The sequence below is a fragment of the Phocoena phocoena genome, chromosome 9 (genome assembly GCF_963924675.1).
Source record: "Phocoena phocoena chromosome 9, mPhoPho1.1, whole genome shotgun sequence".
Lineage (NCBI taxonomy): Eukaryota > Metazoa > Chordata > Mammalia > Artiodactyla > Phocoenidae > Phocoena > Phocoena phocoena.
The window spans coordinates 36,712,914-36,734,273 of NC_089227.1; the positions used below are offsets into that span (position 1 = coordinate 36,712,914).

A 21,360-nucleotide genomic window follows, 5' to 3' on the forward strand; every position below is an offset into this window, starting at 1 on the left:
AATTTTCGCTATGGAGAAAATATTAGACACTGAAACATTTCAAGGAAAGATTTTGGGATGACTACTGGTGCTGGAAGTTAATTCCATGGCTGGATTATACACTGAAATAGCAACACTCAGCTCTAGGTCAGTCAAAGGGAACCCGAAGCAAAAAAGAGAAGAATTCCACTTCACTTAATTCATTTATCAATCCTTCCATTACTTTCTTTTAATTCAAACATTCATAGACGAAGAAAGGTTTCCATACTTAATTTTTTAACATAATATACAGAACCACAATACTATTTAAATTCCAAATTATGGGAGATCACATTCAAATAGGCTTGGATTTGACGAGTTGCTGTGACAATACAGAGAAATTTCACGGAAGAGGTATTTAGAATTTGTAAGATAGTCAAATATCTTTTTGCTATGTGGGCCAACGCATTAATAGTAACTTGATTAAAAAGGCAGTCTTTTGGACTTCAAATTATTATAAAAGAATATCAACATTATATAGATATACTTTCTGAATTTCTCAAACTCATTTCATTTTGAAGGCTGAAGGCAAATGTTACATATTAGAACATTCGTGAAACCATTTCTCCTTTGCACTTACCTGTAAAAATCAAAAACTAAACCACAATTTCCTAAAGACCTAGCTATTTCTAGAGTACATTAGTGTAATCAGAAAGACTACTAGAACTAAATTATCACTTTTATGTTAACAGTTTTCACCACAACATCTTTCCTAATAAAAGGACAAAAAAATTGAGGAATTTAGATTTCCCTTATTGAACTTAACAGAATAGAATCTCATACTTTCTGGCTTTAATAAACTTCAACTCTTTTTTCCAGTGGGAACTATCTACACAGCACAGTGCCACATACAATTAATTATTCCAGTGAGATGTACATTTAGATTCACAATATGATCAACACAATAGTGCCATACAAAGTTTTTCTGCAGGTAAAAACGCTAAGAAAGGCCACAGTGGACAGTGCCAGACACTGTGAAAAACAGTAGATTACAAGGTACCACTGAGGTTCAGAGGAGACCACAAGTTTCAGATTTTTTCAGCAATGGAAAAAGAAAAACATTTAGAGAAACATAAAAATATATCATTCACTGTCAATTATGTAATTTTTCATATACTGTTTCCTTAAACAGGCAAATTAGCTTAACTTAGAGGAAATGTACAAGATCAGAATATGAAAGATTTTTCTTGTTTTCTCATCAAAGGAATGCACTAGGATTAGCACGAGGATCTTTCTGGTTCCTGTATCTGTAGGTCAGCCAAACACCCAGGATCTGGAACGGGAAAAAGAAAAGAAGAAAGAGAAAGTAACAGTTGTGTGTATTTATTCAGTTTATCAGCAAAATAATCTGGAACCTCTGAAGCACTTTGTATTATTTGTTCAAAGAGGAAGAGAGTTGTTTTTAAAATGTAGTATGGGGCTTCCCTGGTGGCGCAGTGGTTGAGAGTCTGCCTGCTGATGCAGGGGACACAGGTTCGTGCCCCGATCCGGGAAGATCCCACATGCCGCGGAGCGGATAGGCCCGTGAGCCATGGCAGCTGAGCCTGCGCGTCCGGAGCCTGTGCTCCACAACGGGAGAGGCCACAACGGTGAGAGGCCCGCGTACCGCAAAAAAAAAATGTAGTATGTAACCCAAATTAGAGATCCTAAGAAAAAGTAATAGGAACATTGTGGTAGGCTGAATAATGGCCCTCCAAGGTTGTCTACACCATTATCCCCAGAATCTGCAAATATTCAACCTTACGTGGTAACAGGGACATTGCAGACATGACTGAGTTAAAGCTCGTGAGACAGGGAGATTATCTGGGTGGGCTCTGTGATGTAATCACAGGGGTCCTTAAAAGAGGGAAGCAGAAAGGACAAAAATCAGAGACACAGCCAAAAGGTGATGTCATGACAGAAGCACTGGGAAGCAGATTCAGAGAGAGAAGATGCAACACTGCTGGCTTTGAAGATGAAGAAAAGTCAAGCCAAAGTCGAGCCAAGGGGTGCAGGCAGCCTCTAGAAGCTAGAAAAGGCAAAAAAAGAGGTCTCCTCTAGAGCCTCCAGAATGAGTCTCCATTTTAAGCTTCTGACCTCCAGAAGTATAAGACGATAGATTTGTGTTGCTTTAAGCTACTACATTTGTGATTACTTGTTAGAGTGGCAATAGGAAAGTGATACAAATTAGCTAATAAGACTGAAATGTCTTAATAGCTAAAAAATCATAGATTTTGCTAAATCAGAAACAGAGTTTGGCAAAACTTAAGCAATAACAAAAATCCTACAATAAATACATTTTCCAACACAGATCATAAAAAATGTCATAATTCCTACCTCTCCAAGGGAGGGGGACGTATACTTTTAGAAAAGTAATAAGTAGTTATCGTGCCATTTCTCACACCACATTCACTAACGAGTTAACCAATATAACCTGCCTTTTTTTAAATTGAGAAATGTGTTCATTCTGGTTCGGCTACCTCAAAGTTGATTTATTTATTAAAATAATCAAAAATTCTTAGACTGAATAAGATGCAAAATTTTAATGGAACAAAATGAATTTCAAATTATATTTCCCATTTCAGACCCGTGCCAACTTTTAATCTAACTTTTGTTCACTTGCCTTCATAACTACTCATTAGCTTTTGAAACTACGTGTAGAGAATTGTGGTAAATCTAAAATTTTCTCCATTTACCACAATAATAATTTCTGAGTTACTATAAAACTCATGACTGGCAATGTTTACTATAACATGTAAGGGCTGATGGAACTATGCTTTGTGTTGAATCAAGGAAACATAAGTCTAATTTAAGGAAGTGGAAAGTCTGGTTTGGTGTCTGTATGATGGGGGTTAGGGGGAAGGAATTTACTTAAACCTATGAAGAGTACTTTGTGACTGGCTCTATTCTTCACATTTCACAACTTCATATAATTTGACCAAAAACCCTATATGATACGAACTGTCATTATCCTCATTTTACCAGTGAGGGAACTGAGGCATCGAGAGGTTAAATAACTGGATAGTAGCTACACAGGTCATGAGTGCCAGAACCAGGATTCAAATCTTGGATCCAAGCTCTTAATTACGTATGTTGTTTTATATGATAATCTGATGTGTTACAGGCCATTCTCAAGCTAACAACATTCCACCTACCGTTTCAGCCATGCTTGTTATTACAGTACTGAAATACTTACACACCTGTTATCAAGCAGCTACTTCTCTGACACCTCTCAGCCTGCCCGAGCACCATTTCCCTGACCCTGCCTCAGAAATACTGGCACACAGGGAACTTGTGGTTAGAATTTTTGAGTTTGTTAAATATTTTTATAATCACCCCAGAATATGTGCCGATGGTGTAAGTTACAGTTCTTAGGGGAAACAAAGCTATCGGGTAAATAAAATACTCATAATCTGGAGTTACGTTTTACCAGAATTCCTCCAATTAAGCTGTGATAAAACGGAACAACCTCTTCTTGTGTCCCATTGCTGGACCACTATCTCCTCACACCCAGAGAGAGCATGAAAAGGTCATGCCCAAAATGCAAAAAGATCAAAGTTAGATAATTACTGGATTTTTAGCTTACAAAGGTGCTCATGATTTAAAGATTTTCAAGGGTAACTTTGACCCGATCATAAACTCTGGTGACTCTAGAACCTACACCCAGGATGCAAGAGGTCACCAGAGTACAGTTCTATGAAATGTCTACACAGTGTGCAAAAGGCATGTCCTTTGTTACTTATTTTATATTTATTAAATATAGAAAGGCAGAAGGTAATATGACAAAATATTAATGATGATTTCTGAGGAGGTAATTTTAGTTAGTAGATACATTTACTCTTTCAGCTTCATAATTGTCTGTATTTTCTAAATTTTCTACAAAGCACATGTACTAATTGTTATAACTTTTTTGGGGGGATTCTAAATCAATGTTTCTTTGATGGTTTAAATTTATTTTCATGTATTACAATTAGTTCAAAGGAAATCTTTCTATTTCATCTATGTCAGGAAATCACCAGCTACTTAGTTTCATCCCTTCAAACTCTGAGAATCGCTGATTCTGTGAAATATTGAATAAAATAAAAATTTTAAAAGTGAGAGAGCCTATAAAATAGTCACTATCCAAAAAATATCAGGTTGGATAAATTACTGTTAAAATCGCTAGCTAGGGGGCTTCCCTGGTGGCGCAGGGGTTGAGAGTCTGCCTGCCGATGCAGGGGACGCGGGTTCGTGCCCCGGTCTGGGAAGATCCCACATAACGCGGAGCGGCTGGGCCTGTGAGCCATGGCCGCTGAGCCTGCGCTTCCGGAGCCTGTGCTCCGCAACGGGAGAGGCCACAACAGTGAGAGGCCTGTGAATCGGAAAAAAAAAAAAAATCTCTAGCTAGGTTTCAAAAGGACATGGTGTATAAATTCAGAGCAGGACTCTATGAAAGAACACCTTACAAATCTAAGACCCATGAGTTCATATTCTTCAATGCTTAATATTTTAGAAGACAGCGGGGACTGGGAGGGATGAACAGGCAGAGCACAGAGAGCATTTTTAGGGCAGTGAACATACTCTGTATGATACCATGATGGAGATATTTGTCCAAACTCATAGACTGTACAACACCAAAAGTGAACCCTAATGTAGGTTATGGACTTTGTGTGTTATTATGTGCCAATGTAGTTTCATCAGCTGTGACAAATGCACCATCCGGTGAGTCATGGTGACAGTGGGGAGGCTATGCTTGTGTGGGTGCAGGGAGATACTGGAAATCTCTGGACCTTCCTCTCAATTTGGCTGTGAACTTAAAACTGCTCTAAAAATAAATAAATAACCTCCTTTTAAGATAATATATGCATAGCTGAAGGCAGTATGATCTGATGAGAAGAAAATGGAGCTGCTCAAAAGAACTAAATTCTCAAAATAAATCCCAGATATAAAAAAGAAACCATGCGGCGAAATTCTGATCATTACCGACTCTGGCTAATGGAGTGTATGGAGGTTGCTCATTCTGGTTTTTTCCCACCTATATTTTTAAATTTTTATGACAAATTTTTTTTACTTTTAAATCCATGTTTTATTTTAAAAGAAAGAAAGGAAAAATGCACAGGATTGTTTTCAAACGGCATATGAATTTTCTTGAATCAATGCCATGACCAACCCAGAAGTAAGATGGCTCCTTCCTGAGAAAAAGTGAAGTGAAAATATGCTTAGAGTAGGAAGGGATGTCAGTGAAAACTTCTTTTGAAAAGTGAATACTAATGAGAATTCCTGGGAGGAATTGCAGGGGGCCCAGGTTCAATCCCTGGTCGGGGAACTAAGATCCCGCAAATGTGGTGAGGCCAAAAAAAAAAAAAAAAAAAGTGAATACTAAGCTTGGTCTTTATCTCCAGTTTGATAATAACAGCCATGTACAGATTTTTCATTCTCAAAGGGAGAAAAAGAAACTGAATTAGAATATACAATATACACAAACATCTATGTATATATAATATGCTATCTTAATCACACATTTTATACATATATATGTAATATATACATTATATACACAAATTCAATACATGTCACACACGCACAATCAAAATGAGAAGATCTAATGTGTAACGTGGTGACTACAGTTGATAACACTGTATTGTACAAGTGTATTGTACAATACAATATTGTACAAAATACTGTATTGTACTGTACAATCTACTCTCTTGCTAAGAGAGTAGAACTTAAATGTTTTCACCAAAAAAAAAAAAAAAAGGTAAATATGTGAGGTGATGGATGGGTTAATTAACTTGATAGGGGGAAACCCTTTCACAATGTATATGTATATCAAATCATCATGATATACACTTTAAATATCTTACAATTTTATTTGTCAATTATACCTTGATAAAACAAAAAATACATTTTTTTGTATTTTTATATTTAATTATACAGAGAGAAATAAATTTCTAGGCCCAAGATGAAGCTGCTCTTATCCAGGGTGCCACATCAGCCAACCGAAACTTGGGTAACCTTTGTGTCCCTGTAAATGCTCCTCTTGACCGGAAGTGCAATATATTCAGTCAGCCAATCCGCAAAGGCCAAGCCAACTCTGGGCCTTCTCACCCCAAACAAGACTGACTATGTGGCCCCAGCCAATCAGATATTTTCTATTATTCCCTTCCTTATTCTTTATCCTATAAAAGCTCCTTGCCTTCGGCCTTATTTTGCAGTTCTCTGAAAGGAGACTGTCCATGAAGTGTTAAAATTTGTTTGTATCACCTAAACTGATTTCTTTAATCATTTTTAACATATATAATCAAAATGAGAAAGGGCCTTCTAAACATAAAAATCAACTGGATAAAGCATATAGGCAAAAAGCAATAAACTGAACCATATAAAAAGTAAAACCTATAAATTTTATTTAAAAATCAAGAAAAAGTTAAGTAAATGCGAAAGAAATTGAAAGCAGGACAAAGAAGCCAAGTAGAGTGAGTGATGAGAGGAGGAGGGAGCCAGGAAGGGAACGGAGGAAATAAAAGGTGAGTGGGCAGCTTTCTGGGGCGCCTGGGTTTCTAAAAGCACCCGGTGAGCCCCAGCTTTGAGGTCTCTTTTCTAAACACCTTCTAGGCCCTGAGGCCCGCTCTCCTATTCTTTTACAAAATTCCCCTTTTTTGCATAGACTGAGTTACAGGCGATCCAAAGGTCCTTGATCAGGACAGACAGTAGGTGGGCAATTCACAAAAGAAGTAATACCAGTGGTCCAAAAACACATGAATATTTTCAAATTCACTAGTCACATTTCCAAAAGAGCAAACAGAACTGTAACACTATTTTTACCTATCAAATTGGCAAATATGTTGTAAGATAAAAATATCGAAAATTAGTGCCTGAACCAAAAGTTGGTAGAATCTCCCCCAAAAGGCAATTTGGCAATATTTATCAAACTCTTTTAAAATGCCCATATACTGAACGTGTCATATTTTACTTCTGGAGGTATACTCTAAAGAAAAACTAGGGAATATAGATTAAATATATATATATACAAGGAAGTTGACCATGAAATTACTTATTATAGGGACATACTGATGGGAAAATCAAATGTGCAAGAAATTAAATGACACAGTAAACTTCAAATATACAAAACACTTAAGATTTTTCTGATTTCCTTTTAAAGATAAATGCTCATTCTTACAATAGCCTACCATATACTTCCACAGTTATATGCACAATCTTACTTAATAGCATTATCCTACACATGCTGTTCTTTGTTTAAAACAGGTGTGACATGGGCAATTAACACAGCCATCACAGGGGTCCCATCATCTCTTTTTAAGGGGGTATAATATGGGGACTTGTACATCAATAATTTACTCATGTCTACAAAATGACAGCTAACACACACAGCACTTGCCATTATGTCAGGCATTTTTCTAAATATTACAAGTTTTTACATATACTAACTCCTTTAAGCATCAAAACAACCCTATGAAATAGAGGCTTTCCATTATTATGCCTGTTTGCAAAGCCGAAACAGCAGCACAGAAAGCTTAAGGAACTTGCCCAAAGTAACACAGTTAATAAAGCAGGAGAACTAGGTTTCCAACCCAGACAGTGCATTTTTTAACTATTTGCTCTTGTCTAATAAACTCTAATTTCACCAGCTCATTATTGACAAACATGAGCTGGCCCAAAGGTTTGCTGTTATAAACAATAAACATTCTTGTGTATTCATTTTACATAGTTATACAATTATCTCCATGAAATAAAGCACTGCAAGTAGAATTGATGAGTTAAAGAAAAAAGTTTTAATTTAAATACATATTGCCAATTCAGATGCATCAAAAATGTCCAGAGTTATTGAGTGTTTAATAAAGACAACGAGGAATTAGCATTCCTCAAAAATTATCAAAATAATATGTGTGTGGTTTTGCTTAGACATTTATATAAATGTATTAATATAGTAAATATATTAATATAACAAATATATGTTATATAGGTAAGAAATTAATAACAACGATTACCTACAGGTTTTAGAAGGCTAGGAACAAAGGGGAGTGCGGATAGGGTTGGAAGGCAACTTTTCAAAGCATACCTGTATATAAATGTGTGTTTATTACACATTAATATATATATTAAACAATGTGAATGTCCTACCTATTCCAAAATTATAATTTATCATACAACTCTAGAAATAGAAGAGACCCAAGAGATAACCCAGTCTAATATCTTCATTTAATTTTACATAATTTAATGATCAAGCACTTCACCCTGTATAAACTTAGTGCTAAATCTGTGACGTCTGATTTCAAGCCACAGCTCCTCCTATTACAGTACTAGCTCCCAGTGAAAACATCCATTGATACATTCCAAAAGTTAAGTGCCATGCCCTCTTGCCCTGTAAAACAGGAATCTCATGACAAAGAACGGAAGATATTGAGTTATTTGTACATACCTCTGTAAAACTGAAGAAGAGGCCAATGCCGCCAACAAATCTCAAAACTTCTCCTGCATATTTTCCTATTATTGGAGCACAGGGTGAGCACTGGTGGCTGCTTTTCACACAGCTCTGTATTAATTTTCAAAAAAGAACTTTTATTTCAAAGTACATTTATAACGAGCAGATTAAAAAACAAAACACCCACATAAAAATTACTGTCTCGAATATCATATACAACTTGGAGCCACGGTTCTTTAGTAGTGTCCAAAATCATAAGAAGGCTCCTAAGATTCCCACCCCCAGGGTACATGCCCTGAATAACCACCCCTTGAGAGCAGACGGGATTTGTGAATAATGATGCACTGTCACTCCCATGTTTATGTTGCATTACATAAGACACTGTCTTAATAAAGTGAAGAGATTCTCACACTGACTTTGATGCCATGTTGTGAGACGGCTGTATAGTTAAGACCTGACCAGCATCTAGGAACTTAGAGACACCAGAAAGCAAATGGGACTTCAATCCTACAACTACCAGAAGCTGAATTCAACCAACAATAGCTTGGTACAAGACCCCAAACCTGAGATGAGATTGTAGCCCTGGCCAACACCTTGACTTCATTCTGGTGAGATCCTGATGAGCAGAGGACCTAGCTACACTATACGCAGGCTCCTGACTTAGGGAAACTAAGACAATAAACGGGTGTTGTTTTAGCCACTAAAATTGTGATAATGTATTATATAGCAATAAAAAACTAATAACCCACAAAAGAGGATACAACAAGGGGATGTCCAGCTCAGGGCTCAGCAAGGGGGTAATAGGATTTTCCCCAAAATATAAACACATGTAAACTTCCCAAGAGAGCCAAGCTCCAAGTCCATCCCCATACGGGATTGGGTTGGACTTGGGTCAGTGGTCTGGCCTGGGGCAGCAGGATGGCTCTAATTGATCTATTGCTAGCTCAGCTCCCAGAGAGAAAGGGCATGAAGTTGTGATGGGGAAAAAGGGAGAGAGGAAAGAGGGTGGTTCCTTGTGTCCTCCACCCTGGGGATGTTTAGCTGGTTGAGAAGCCCAATTTAATACAGACCACTCCCCTCCTACCACCCTGATAGGCTTCCAAACCAAGATATTTACTTGCTGATCTGCTGTTATTTCTCTTTCACAACTTGTTCTAGGAGGATTTGACTGGGAAGGAATTAGGGGCAAAGAACCAAAAGCATCCGTGCCTGTCTGGGCCCTGGAATATTCAGTATCCTCAGGATGGATATTTGAGAACAGATAATTGATACAATAGTGTACACTGAATGTAATGCTGGTATATAAAAAACACTTTAAAAGTACAATTCAGCATCAGAAAGTCCACTTCTTCCATGTTAACCATTATGCATCTGTAGGCAATACATCTCCAAAAAACATTTTATACTTTGTACTTACAGCCAGACAGGTGTCATTTGGGTTAAAACTTCGGAACCCACAGCAGTTTAAATTTCTCTGGATGTCATTTCGAGCACTTGCTGTATTGTTCCAACCAACTTCCAAAAGCTGACCCTAGAAAACGCATTTAAACATACATTAAAATGTGTCATCCCTGGGACTTCCCTGGAGGTCCAGCGGTTAAGACTTCGCCTTCCAAGGCAGGGGGTGCAGGTTCAATCCTTGGTCGGGGAGCTAAGATCCCACATGCCTCGTGGCCAAGAAAACAAAACATAAAACAGAAGCAATATTTTAACAAATTCAATAAAGACTTTAAAAATGGTCCACATCAAAAAAAATCTTAAAAAAAAAAGTGTCATCCCTGCATAAAATGTATAAAGCTGGAGCCTGCAACTCTTAAAACTGAGTGCACCTAATATAATACTCTTTATAAGAGCATCAAAACTTTTCAAAGGGTTACACTTCAATCTGCAACAAAAAGAAGGCGTGATTTCTATCCCAAGAATAAAACGTCTTCACGTTCACATGTGATTTAAAAGAAGCACTTAGGTCAAAGGCCTAGTTTTCAGAGTGTAGCAAGACAAATTTTCCATTGCCCCAAAAGAGAGACCCATATTCTTCAAACAAATTAGAGTTTGAAGAGAATAATTGCCAGAATGAAACCACAAACATTCTGGAGCAAATGTTTCATTGCATAAAAGTAGGGAAAGACTGGGTGAATATCCATTAGCAGGAGCACTTTTTACCCAGTGAGGGCAAAATTCAAGGATGCAGAAAATAGCAACACGTGGTGTTTTAGGGCTCTAAGCAGCCCCACTAAAGCAATGAGGAACAAAAGACTTCAGCTATGTGGAGTGAAATGGCATCCTGAACAAGAAGAAATTATTTTATATTCCAATCATTCCCCCCCCTTTCTTCCTACATGTACTATGTGGTATAATAAAGTAGAAAGAAAAAAAATCTTTGCTTACCTGTTGCTCCTGGTTCAGGGCTAAGCAAGCACATGATACGGAAAACTGGACAATAAATACAAGTAAGAGAATAATCATGTACTGAGAATCAAAGTTAAGGATATTTCTGGAAATGCTTAAAATAACATAAAACAGAGTTACTGGCAACTTCACAACTCCCTAGAAGGAAGTCACCCCGAAAACAGAACAAATGGCACTTAGAGAAAGTCCAAGAAGAATACATGTAATTTTTATTTTGATAATACACTGTAGGTATAATTATATAGAAAAATACTAACAACAATAATTATTTAAATGCTGATCTATTATAGAGAAAAGACTTGTGGTTGCCAAGGGGGAGGGGAGTGGAGAGGGATGGATTGGGAGTTTGGGATTAGCAGATGCAAACCGTTATACATAGGATGGATAAACAACACGGTCCTACTGTATAGCACAGGGAACTATATTCAATATCCTGTGATAAACCATAATGGAAAAGAATATGAAAACAATATATATGTATAACTGAGTCACTTTGCTATACAGCAGAAATTAAACACAACATTGTAAATCAACTATACTTCAATAAATTATTAAAAATAAATAAAAGCTGATCTATTATAATTTCACTTAGATTAAAATAAAAATTCTTACATAGATAAAATAGGAAATAAGTAGAGATAAATGTATGTAAGCTTTCTTAATATCAACTCTTAAAATAATCATTGTGAAATTCTCAACCAAATATTAATGACTTGGAAAGGACACAGAAGTCTCTGAATCAGTTCAATGTAACTCTGAATTTTCAACACATAAATAGGATGATACTGAACTTGCAGAATACATTCGTCATGATGTGAAATGGACAGAGAATATGTAAACACACAATAATTTAACCCTAAGAAATGTTCCTAATGTTGGTTGGACAAATACACATGATGCTTGCCAGGAGGCGCTCTCTGGCAATTAACTTCCTAATGGTTATTTTAAATTAGTTGTAGTTATCACAGGAGTAATCAGTAAGATAAGAGCAAACCCAAGTGGGGTATAAATCCCACCTGTAAAACAGGATACAAAAAAAAGCAACACCTGATGGTGTTTCACGGCTCCGATCAGCCCCACCAATGCAATCAGGAACAAGAAGATGCCCACTGCGATGACCACGCCGACCACCCGGAGACTGGAAATCAGCCCGAAGCCGATGCCCCACGCTGCAATTCCAATGAGCAGCAGACTAACCAACTGCAGAAACAACCACAAAGGGCAGTTGGGGGGGGGGGGGCGGGGGGCGGGGGGCGGGGAGAAAAAAGAGGGGAAGAGCGTCAATTTATGTATTAATATCAAGAACATTTTTCAGGCACCTACTTAGTATCTTACTAATGATTGCTAACAATACTAGAATACACACATGATCTCACAGAGAGTATTGTCTTAACAAGTTATATTAATCCTTGGCCATGTTTTTGTTTTTTGTTTTTGCGGTACGCGGGCCTCTCACTGTTGTGGCCTCTCCCGTCACGGAGCACAGGCTACGGACGCGCAGGCTCAGCGGCCATGGCTCACGGGCCCAGCCGCTCCGCGGCATGTGGGATCTTCCCGGACCGGGGCACGAACCGGTGTCCCCTGCATCGGCAGGCGGACTCTCAACCACTGCGTCACCAGGGAAGCCCCTTGGCCGTGTTTTTAAAATACAAACAATAATCTATAAAATTATTATGGAGCCTCAGAGGCCATCTGGCTTACTAAACCTAAACGATTTCTACTTAAGCTTTTGAAATAATAGCGTATGTAAAACTTTTAGACACCAACACATCTCAGTCCGACATACTGGTTTCTTCACGTGGAAATCACATATCTTTCCTTCAAAGCCCTGGACTGGGGCTTCCCTGGTGGCGCAGTGGTTGAGAGTCCGCCTGCTGATGCAGGGGACACGAGTTTGTGCCCCGGTCCGGGAAGATCCCCCATGCCGCGGAGCGGCTGGGCCCGTGAGCCATGGCCGCTGAGCCTGCGTGTCCGGAGCCTGTGCTCCGCAACGGGAGAGGCCACAACAGTGGGAGGCCCGTGTACTGCAAAAAAACAACAACAAAAAAAAGCCCCGGACTGTAACCTTCTCTGTGCTGCCTTCCTAGTCCCCAGCAAACTAAATTCATCTCTCCATTCTCTGAGCAATCTCTGTTCTTCAAATATGGTTCCACTGTTCCCTTCAACACATTAACATTCTGTTTCCAAGCCTGTCTCTCCTAGGAGTCTCTGAGCAACTTAGAGACCCCATCTTTTCACTTCTCTTTATCCCCAGAACCTATCACAGAACCTCGTCTTTGGAACAGTCAAATTATCTTACAATATTGTTGATGAAATGAATTGCTTTAGATATCATTGGCTATTCTGTGAGAATTCAAACATAGAGAGAGACTATTAAAACTTTTAGGATGAAAAGAGTATAAGAGATTTTAGCTACTCAGAGTAAAAATGGCATTCTGAGCAAGAAGAAATTATTTTACATCCCAATCATTTAATTTATATTCTTATAAAACAAAATCAAGGGTAAGAGGTAAAACACGTCTCAATCAGTCATTACCTGTACAACTCAAAGTTACAGTTACTTCTTTAAAATAACACTTCAATAGCATGCCATATAAAGATTATAATCAACTGATAGAAGATACAACTTAAATAGGTGTGGGGGGGGCCCGGGGTGGAGGGTGGAACAGGAAAGAGCCAGTATCTTCAAGTCAATCGAGAGTCAGCCATTTCCTGGAGCAAGCTGACAGCTTAATACCTTGTTGGGAGGAATCAAAGTATATAAAATAAACTTTCTAGCACCACTTCAAGGCCTAATAAACTTTGTTTTGAGGTGCAAAATAAATGATCACTCACTCAAATGGTTCTTTACTCAAATGTGTAATTTTTTATAAGTGTAGTCATTGTTTATCAGACACAATTTTTAAATGCCTTGGTATGTAAAACTTCTTATATGTATAGACATACAAGTAAAATGGCTAAATACGGACAAATACAGCAGCTATTTGTTTTTTTTTTGTTTTTGGGGGTTTTTTTTTTTGCAGTACGCGGGCCTCTCACTGTTGTGGCCTCTCCCGTTGCGGAGCACAGGCTCCGGACGCGCAGGCTCAGCGGCCATGGCTCATGGGCCCAGCCGCTCCGCGGCATGTGGGGTCTTCCCGGACCGGGGCACAACCCCGTGTCCCCTGCATCGGCAGGCGGACTCGCAACCACTGTGCCACCAGGGAAGCCCAGCTATTTGCATTTTTATCCATTTATTATAAAGCAGCAAAACTGGAGAATGAAAGCAACTATCTGTAGCATGATAGGAACAAGTTACGGTGTTATATGGACTTGATGTTCTCCACCGAATTAGTACACAGAGGAAGTTTTTCTTTTTAGAGGGAGAAGAGGAAAAACTTCTCACAAATACTGCTACCCAGAAATTAGTCCTCCTCATCTTCTCAAATGCTTCTTCTCAGCAGATCCATTTCCTTCTGTCTCATTTTTATCAACTCACAGTCTTCTCACAACTTCAAACAATCTTGGATTGAGAAAAAGTCCTTGGGCCCATCACAAATGAGCTTATTTCTGACTTTGTTATACTCGAATATAACACATTTCCTTTCACGAGGTGTAAAAGGCAGAAGCCTGAAGGAGGTGTCAAGGAAGGAGAGGAAGATAATGCCGGAGGGGCCTCACCTCAGTGAGGGGAGAGAGTGATGCTTAGCATAGTCAACAACACTGAAGATGGTCCACAGTCTCAACACATCATTGTAACTTGCTGTGTCGGTCAGGGTTCTCCAGAGAAACAGAACCAATAGGATATATATTGAGAGAGAGTGAGAGAGAGAGATTTATTTGAAGGAACTGGCTGATGGAATTGTGGGGTCCACTAAGTCCAGAATGTGTAGGACGGGATGACAGGTTGGAAATTCTGACACAATTTCAGTGATGCAGTCTTGAGACAGAATTCCTTCTCCTTCAGGAAACGTAGTCTTTGTTCTTAATGATTTCATGTTTTATATCGTACATGAGGCCCATAATTACTTAAACTCAACTGAGGGTAAATGTTAATCACAACTAAAAAATACCTTCAAAGCAACATCTAAACTGATGCTTGAAAAAGCATCTTGGCATCACAGCCCAGCCAAGGTGACATATAAAATTAACCAACACTTGGCAGCTTCAAGTCCTGGGTGTGATGACTATTTACTAACTTAATTAAATTCAGGGGCAGGACATTTACCCTATATTTCTTCGAGTCTTAGGGCCAAAAAGATCAGAAGCATGAATAATATGACACATAAAAATCTTCTAACCCACAGTTTTAAAGAATCCTTTGGGAATTGTACCAAATCCTTAACAACATTAATGAAATTCTTACCACGAGTTAAATATTCATCAACAAATGGTTGGTGCCCACTACACATGGAAGCCAGAGACAAGCTACCCCTAAATACTGAAATTTAAATTCTTATAATTTTCATGTGGAACAAAATATGTTCCTTTGATTTTTTTTCAACCATTTAAAAATGTAAAACCACTCTCAGTTGGCAGGCTGTACAATAATAGGCAATGGAATGGATGTGGTCCATGGGCTGCAGCTTGCTGACTTTCATTCTAGAATTCAATGTAGGAGAGAATGAAAAACTACAATGGGACAAATCATTGCTATGTCAGAGATTTTTACAAAGTCGGTCAGAGTAGAGAACAATAATCAAAAATATCCAGATAAACAGAACACATCAAAGACTGCAAAGGAACCATAACAGAACACATAGTAGGCTGAAAAATGACCCCAACTGAATATTACCGTATACAGCAAAAGAATGAATGCTATATCACATGGCAAAAGATGTGACTCAATTAAGGGTCTAAAAGGGACAAACTTATCCTGGATTATCAGGCAGCCTCTAAGTGTCATCAAAAGTATCCTTACGAGAGAGGCAGAGGGAGAGTAGGGACAGAGAGAGGAGACAGCAATATCAAGACAGAGGCAGAGGGTGATGTGACCGCAAGGCAAGGGATGCTGGCAGCCACCAGAACACAGAAGAGGCAAAGTGGCAAGGAGGCAAGGAACAGATTCTCCCCTAGGGCCTTCAGAGGGAGTGCAACAACTTGATGGTTAACTTCTGGCCTCGTGAACTGTTAGAATAGCTTTCTGCTGTTTTGAAGCCACCATGTTTGTGGTAATCTGTCACAGCAGCCCACACAAAACAATTCTCGCATTTGGAGACGAACAAGTCAGGAATGCATGTTACAGAAAGCTGCCTGATATTTTACCATCAACGTTATCCCTACCATATAGCTGGAGTGAATTATTCAGGTATCCCTTGTCAGTACCCTCCCAGCAAACCAAATCCTTTATTTACAACAGCAGCATTTCAACAAAAGGAGAAAACTGCTCTCTGCTCTCTCAGCTACCCAAGTTACAGGCATATTAATAATGAGAATCTTTTCCCCTTTGAAAAATAATGTCTATAACTAAAAGGGGGGTAGGGCACTTTATCACTTCTATAAGAAGTTCTAGGTTCCAGACTAGGCTTTATGCTGTTATTGAAAACATTATCTAGAACATTCACAAGTATCTTTGCTCTGATTTTTTTTTTCTAGGTAGAAGAAAAAGGTTACACCCTTCTATGTACCTCTCACTCGAGAGTATTCCTCACCAAGTTCACTCTGCTGTGTCTCTAATATAGTTTTAGTCATCCCCATCAATGATACTAGGCACCTCTCCTTCAAAAACATTTGAGAGGATGTATCACTTTCTTATTGCCATTTTAACAAATTAGCCCAAGCTTAGTGGCTTAAAACACCACAAACGTATTCTCTTGTAATTCTGGAGGTCAGAAGTCCAACATGGGTCTTACTAAGCTAAAGTAACAGTGTCAGTAAGACTTCATTCCTTCTGGAAGCTCTAGGGGAGAATCCATTTCTTTGCCTTTTCTAGCTTCTAGGAGTCACTTGCACTCCTTGGCCAGTATATCCCCTTTCTCCATCTTCAAAGCCAGCTGTGTTGTATCTTCAAATTTCTCAGACTGCAACCTGCTTCTCTAAGCACATCACTTTCTCTGAGTATAAGCCACTTACATCCCTCTTATACAGACCTTTGTGATTATATATGGCCCCCAGGTAACCCACAATAATCGCCTATCTCAAGATGCTTAATTTAATCACATCGTCAAAGCCCCTTTTGCTATATAAGGTCACATATTCACAGGTTCTAAGGATGAGGATGTGAAACTTACTTTGGTGGGAGAAGAGTATTACTCATCCTACTATAGAACTTGGGCAACTGAGTTACCCATGTAACTTGAGTCCTTCCTGCTACTCATACTTTAAAATATTGAAAAAGACAACATTTTATTTAAATATTTAGCTGAGGGACTTCCCTGGTGGTGCAGTGGTAAAAAATCCACCTGCCAATGCAGGGGACATGGGTTCCAACCCTGGTCCAGGAAAATCCCACATGCCGTGGAACAACTAAGCCCATGCACCACAACTACTGAGGTTGCGCTCTAGAGCCCTTGAGCCACGACTACTGAAGCCCATGCGCCTACAGCCCCCGCTCCGCTACAAGAGAAGCCACCGCAATGAGAAGCCCGTGCACCGCAACGAAGAGTAGCCCCTGCTTGCCGCAACTAGAGAAAGCCCGCGTGCAGCAACAAAGACCCAATGCAGCCAAAAATAAATTAATTAATTAACAAAAAAGATAAACAAATAACTTTTGAAATAATATATATTTATTTATATATATATATATATGAGTGCAGAGAAACTATGGGAAATTCCCACAGGCCAGAAAGGAAAGGAGAACTGAAAGTCAGACGGCAAGCATACAACTGGCACTGTGTGGCCATGAGAGGGTGCAAAGGAATTCCCAGATCAGAAGAGTCCCTAAAGGGGAAGGACTTGGGTTTTAAACCAGGCAGAAGCGGGAAGCTGAACTAAGACCCTTGCATGTCTAGACCTCCAGAAAGCTGTATTTCCAGTGTAAAAGGTCACAGAAAGGTCACTATACAAAATCAACAGCATGCTGACGCACCTCCATATCTCTTCATGCACTTCCTTAAAAGCAGTTTGTAATAGGTCTCCAAAATATGACGTACATATAAATAAATCTAAAAGAAGTATTACAACACACCCATGGAGAAAATTATGAGATGAATTGAAGAACATGGAAAAGACCTAAATTAAATGAAGAGATTTATCAGTAGGGAAAGAGCAGTCTTTAATTAATAGCTCTTCCACAACTACCTTCCCATTTTGAAAAATAACAGTAGTAATCTCTTTTAAAGCCTAAATATAAAAAGCAAAATTTTAACTTTTGGGGAAAAAAATACAGGAAGATATTTTGCCTTTGTGGTTAAAGAAACACTCTTAAACAAGACCCCCCAAAAGCACATATAATACAAATATGTCATTTACTACATACAAGAAGTATTCAAAATGTTTTACATTTATTAACTAATTCAGTCTTCTCAACAACCCTAAGAGGTAGGTAGTACTATTGCCTCCATTTTCCAGATGGGGGAAGTTGTGGACAGAGATGTTAAGAAATTAGCTCAAGGTTACACAGCAAGGAAGGGATAGAACTGTGATATGAATCCATGTTCTAACCCACCAAACTATACCTCACATTAAAATTTTAAATTCTATATGATAAAAAAAAAACAGAAAAATGTCAGATATACCTAGGACTAGAAGATATTTCCAGCACAGAAGTATATATTAAAGAACACTTACAAATCAATTTAAAAGGACAAAAAGCACACTGAAAAGTGGTCAATGGTAATGAGAGGCAGTTCACTGAAGAAGAAGGCCAATAAACAAATGAAAGATGTTAGATCTCATTATATATCAGGAAAGCAAAAATTAGAACAATGAGGTACTCACTAGTGAACCTCAGAGTGGATCTCACATTCACTGGATTGGCAAACATTAAGCCTGATGACACGAGGATGCAGAGAACCTAGAACTCACATTCCAGTAGAAGTGTCAACTGTTGCAGGCACTTTACAGAACAATTTGGCAGCACCTCAAAAAGTTACAGATACGTGTCTCTTACTAACCCAGCAATTCTGCTTCTAGGTTAATATCCAAGAAAAATGCCCATGTCCCCAGCCAGACATACATGTATCAGGATTTTACTGCAGCCTTGGTTGTAACAGTAAAAAATGTAAAACAACCTCAAACACCATGACTAGGGAATTCACATATTAAATCTATAAATTCCAAACATAAAAATGAAACAAATTGTATAAATATTGATAAAACAGACCATTTACATAAGTTTTCAAACACAAAAACTACACTTTAGGACTTCCCTGGTGGCGCAGTGGTTGAGAGTCCGCCTGCCGATGCAGGAGACACAGGTTCGTGCCCCGGTCCGGGAAATTTCCACATGCCGCGGAGCGGCTGGGCCCGTGAACCATGGCCGCTGAGCCTGCGCTCCGCAACGGGAGAGGCCACAACAGTGAGAGGCCCGCATACCGCAAAAAAAAAAAAAAAAGAATTCACCTGCCAATGAAGGGGACACAGGTTCGAGCCCTGGTCTGGGAAGATCGCACATGCCATGGAGCAACTAAGCCCACAAGCCACAGCTACTGAGCCCACACGCTGCAACTACTGAAGCCCACGCGCCTAGAGCCCGTGCTCCACAACAAGAGAAGCCACTGCAATGAGAAGCCCGAGCACAGCAAGGAAGAGTAGCCCCTGCTCTCGGCAACCAGAGAAAGCCCATGCGCAGCAACGAAGACCCAACGCAGCCAAAAATAAATTAATTATTTTTAAAAAAAACCACTATAGTTTCTCTGTGGTTGATTACCAGATCAAATTGTCATATATAAACATGCATAGAAATGACGTATGTTGATTTTAGGATAGTGAGTATGATACTTTTGGTGGGGATTGGGAAAGGGAACAGAGAGGGGCTCTTTATAACTTTGAACCTCTTAAGAAGAGACATAGCAAAACACTGGCATTTGTGAAATCAGGCTGTTGGGATCACATGAGTCCACCATATTACTTTCTGTGCATATAAAGCATTTCCAAGTTACGAGTAGCCTGAAAATGTAACAACCCTTTTCTTACTGGAACACCAATACTAAACTCTTCCACTTTGCTTTCCTCTGTAAATCTGTCCAACCTGCCTCATCCAGCCTTTTTTCCCACAATTCCCCAAACATGGCTACTCACATCAAGATATTCTCATTTGTCTCTCAAATATTTCACATTAATTCCCAACTGTGCATCTCCAGGTACTGCCCACATTCTCCCCTACAATTTGCACCCACTTAAGAAAAAGGAAAGCTTTCAAATGAAGGTGGTAGAGACCTGAAGACAGTAGGCAGTAATTCACTGATTCTCCACTTGTTTATAACAGAAAGTGAAGCTCTAGGTCTGTCATACTTGGGTAGACTCACGTATGCATCTTGACACCACCCATCACCTCCTTCTGGTACCCGACTCCTAAATACACATTCTCATTTGTAATGTAGAAGAGAACATGATTTAACTGTCCAATCAAAAACAAATTTTGCATTTATTACCACAACAGAGAAACTGTCCAAACATAAACTTACTTAAGTGACTCAATTTTATGATAAACCCCCAAAATATGTTTGGGTTTTTTTAAACATTTATTTATTTATGGCTGCATTGGGTCTTCATTGCTTCATGCGGGCTTTCTCTAGTTGCGGTGAGTGGGCGCTACTCTTCCTTGCGGTGCGCAGGCTGCTCATTGCAGTGACTTCTCTTGTTGCGGAGCACGGGCTCTAGGCATGCGGGCTTCAGTAGTTTTGGCACAGGGGCTCAGTAGTTGTGGTTCGCGGGCTCTAGACCACAGGCTCAGAAGTCGTGGCGCACTGGCTTAGTTGCTCCGCGGCATGTGGGATCTTCCCGGACCAGGGCTCGATCCCGTGTCCCCTGCATTGGCAGGTGGATTCTTAACCACTGCAACACCAGGGAAGCCCTGTTTGGTTTTTTTAATAAAGCAAAATTGAAAACAAGATAAATGTTTTTGGGTGTGACTGCTGTCTCTAACACACTGTAACAAAAATCCCCAAGTACTCATAATTAACTTTTTAAATTAGAAACAACACCTAAAGTTTTATGATATGCCTCTAATTAGATCTTATTATCAGTGTTTCTTTAACTTTTACTAAGAAGGAGCCTTTTAAAGGTAATAATGAAGCAATTTATTTCTGAATAGTGGTAATTGTATGTTATGGTTGGTTTTTAATTTTGAAGAGAATGGGATTATGTGACGTCTTCCAAATGAGTGATATACAAATTATGGATTCCAATAAGATTCTAACTGTATAATTAAAAAGCCTGCTTGTAACTAGAACCTGGTAGACAAAGAAACTGCATGAATTTTTTGTGTAATAATAACAACAGTTTCCTTATGAGACCAATGGTAATAGAAAGTAAATTTAGACCTATGACAAATAGTTTCCTTCCTTTGGGAGACAGAAGGCTGATAAAAACAAATTATGGATCTGTTAACTTGTTGATAGCAATGTTATTTATGAACAGGAAGCACCAACCTTTCCTGTTCTCTCTTTAAAACA

At 39.0% G+C, this 21,360-nt stretch overlaps 1 protein-coding gene across 1 annotated transcript in view; it reads right to left on the reverse strand.

The window, feature by feature from the left end:
* Nucleotides 1-233: 233 nt before the first annotated feature.
* TSPAN13 (tetraspanin 13) overlaps nt 234-21,360 on the reverse strand; it is a 33,415-nt gene continuing 12,288 nt past the window's right edge. The window contains exons 2-6 of the mRNA XM_065883856.1: nt 11,858-12,025; nt 10,805-10,885; nt 9,834-9,947; nt 8,414-8,527; nt 234-1,291 (exon numbers count right to left, since the gene is read on the reverse strand). Coding sequence (XP_065739928.1) covers nt 1,217-1,291; nt 8,414-8,527; nt 9,834-9,947; nt 10,805-10,885; nt 11,858-12,025 — 552 coding nt within the window. The 3' untranslated portion in view covers nt 234-1,216. The remainder of the gene's footprint in view (nt 1,292-8,413; nt 8,528-9,833; nt 9,948-10,804; nt 10,886-11,857; nt 12,026-21,360) is intronic.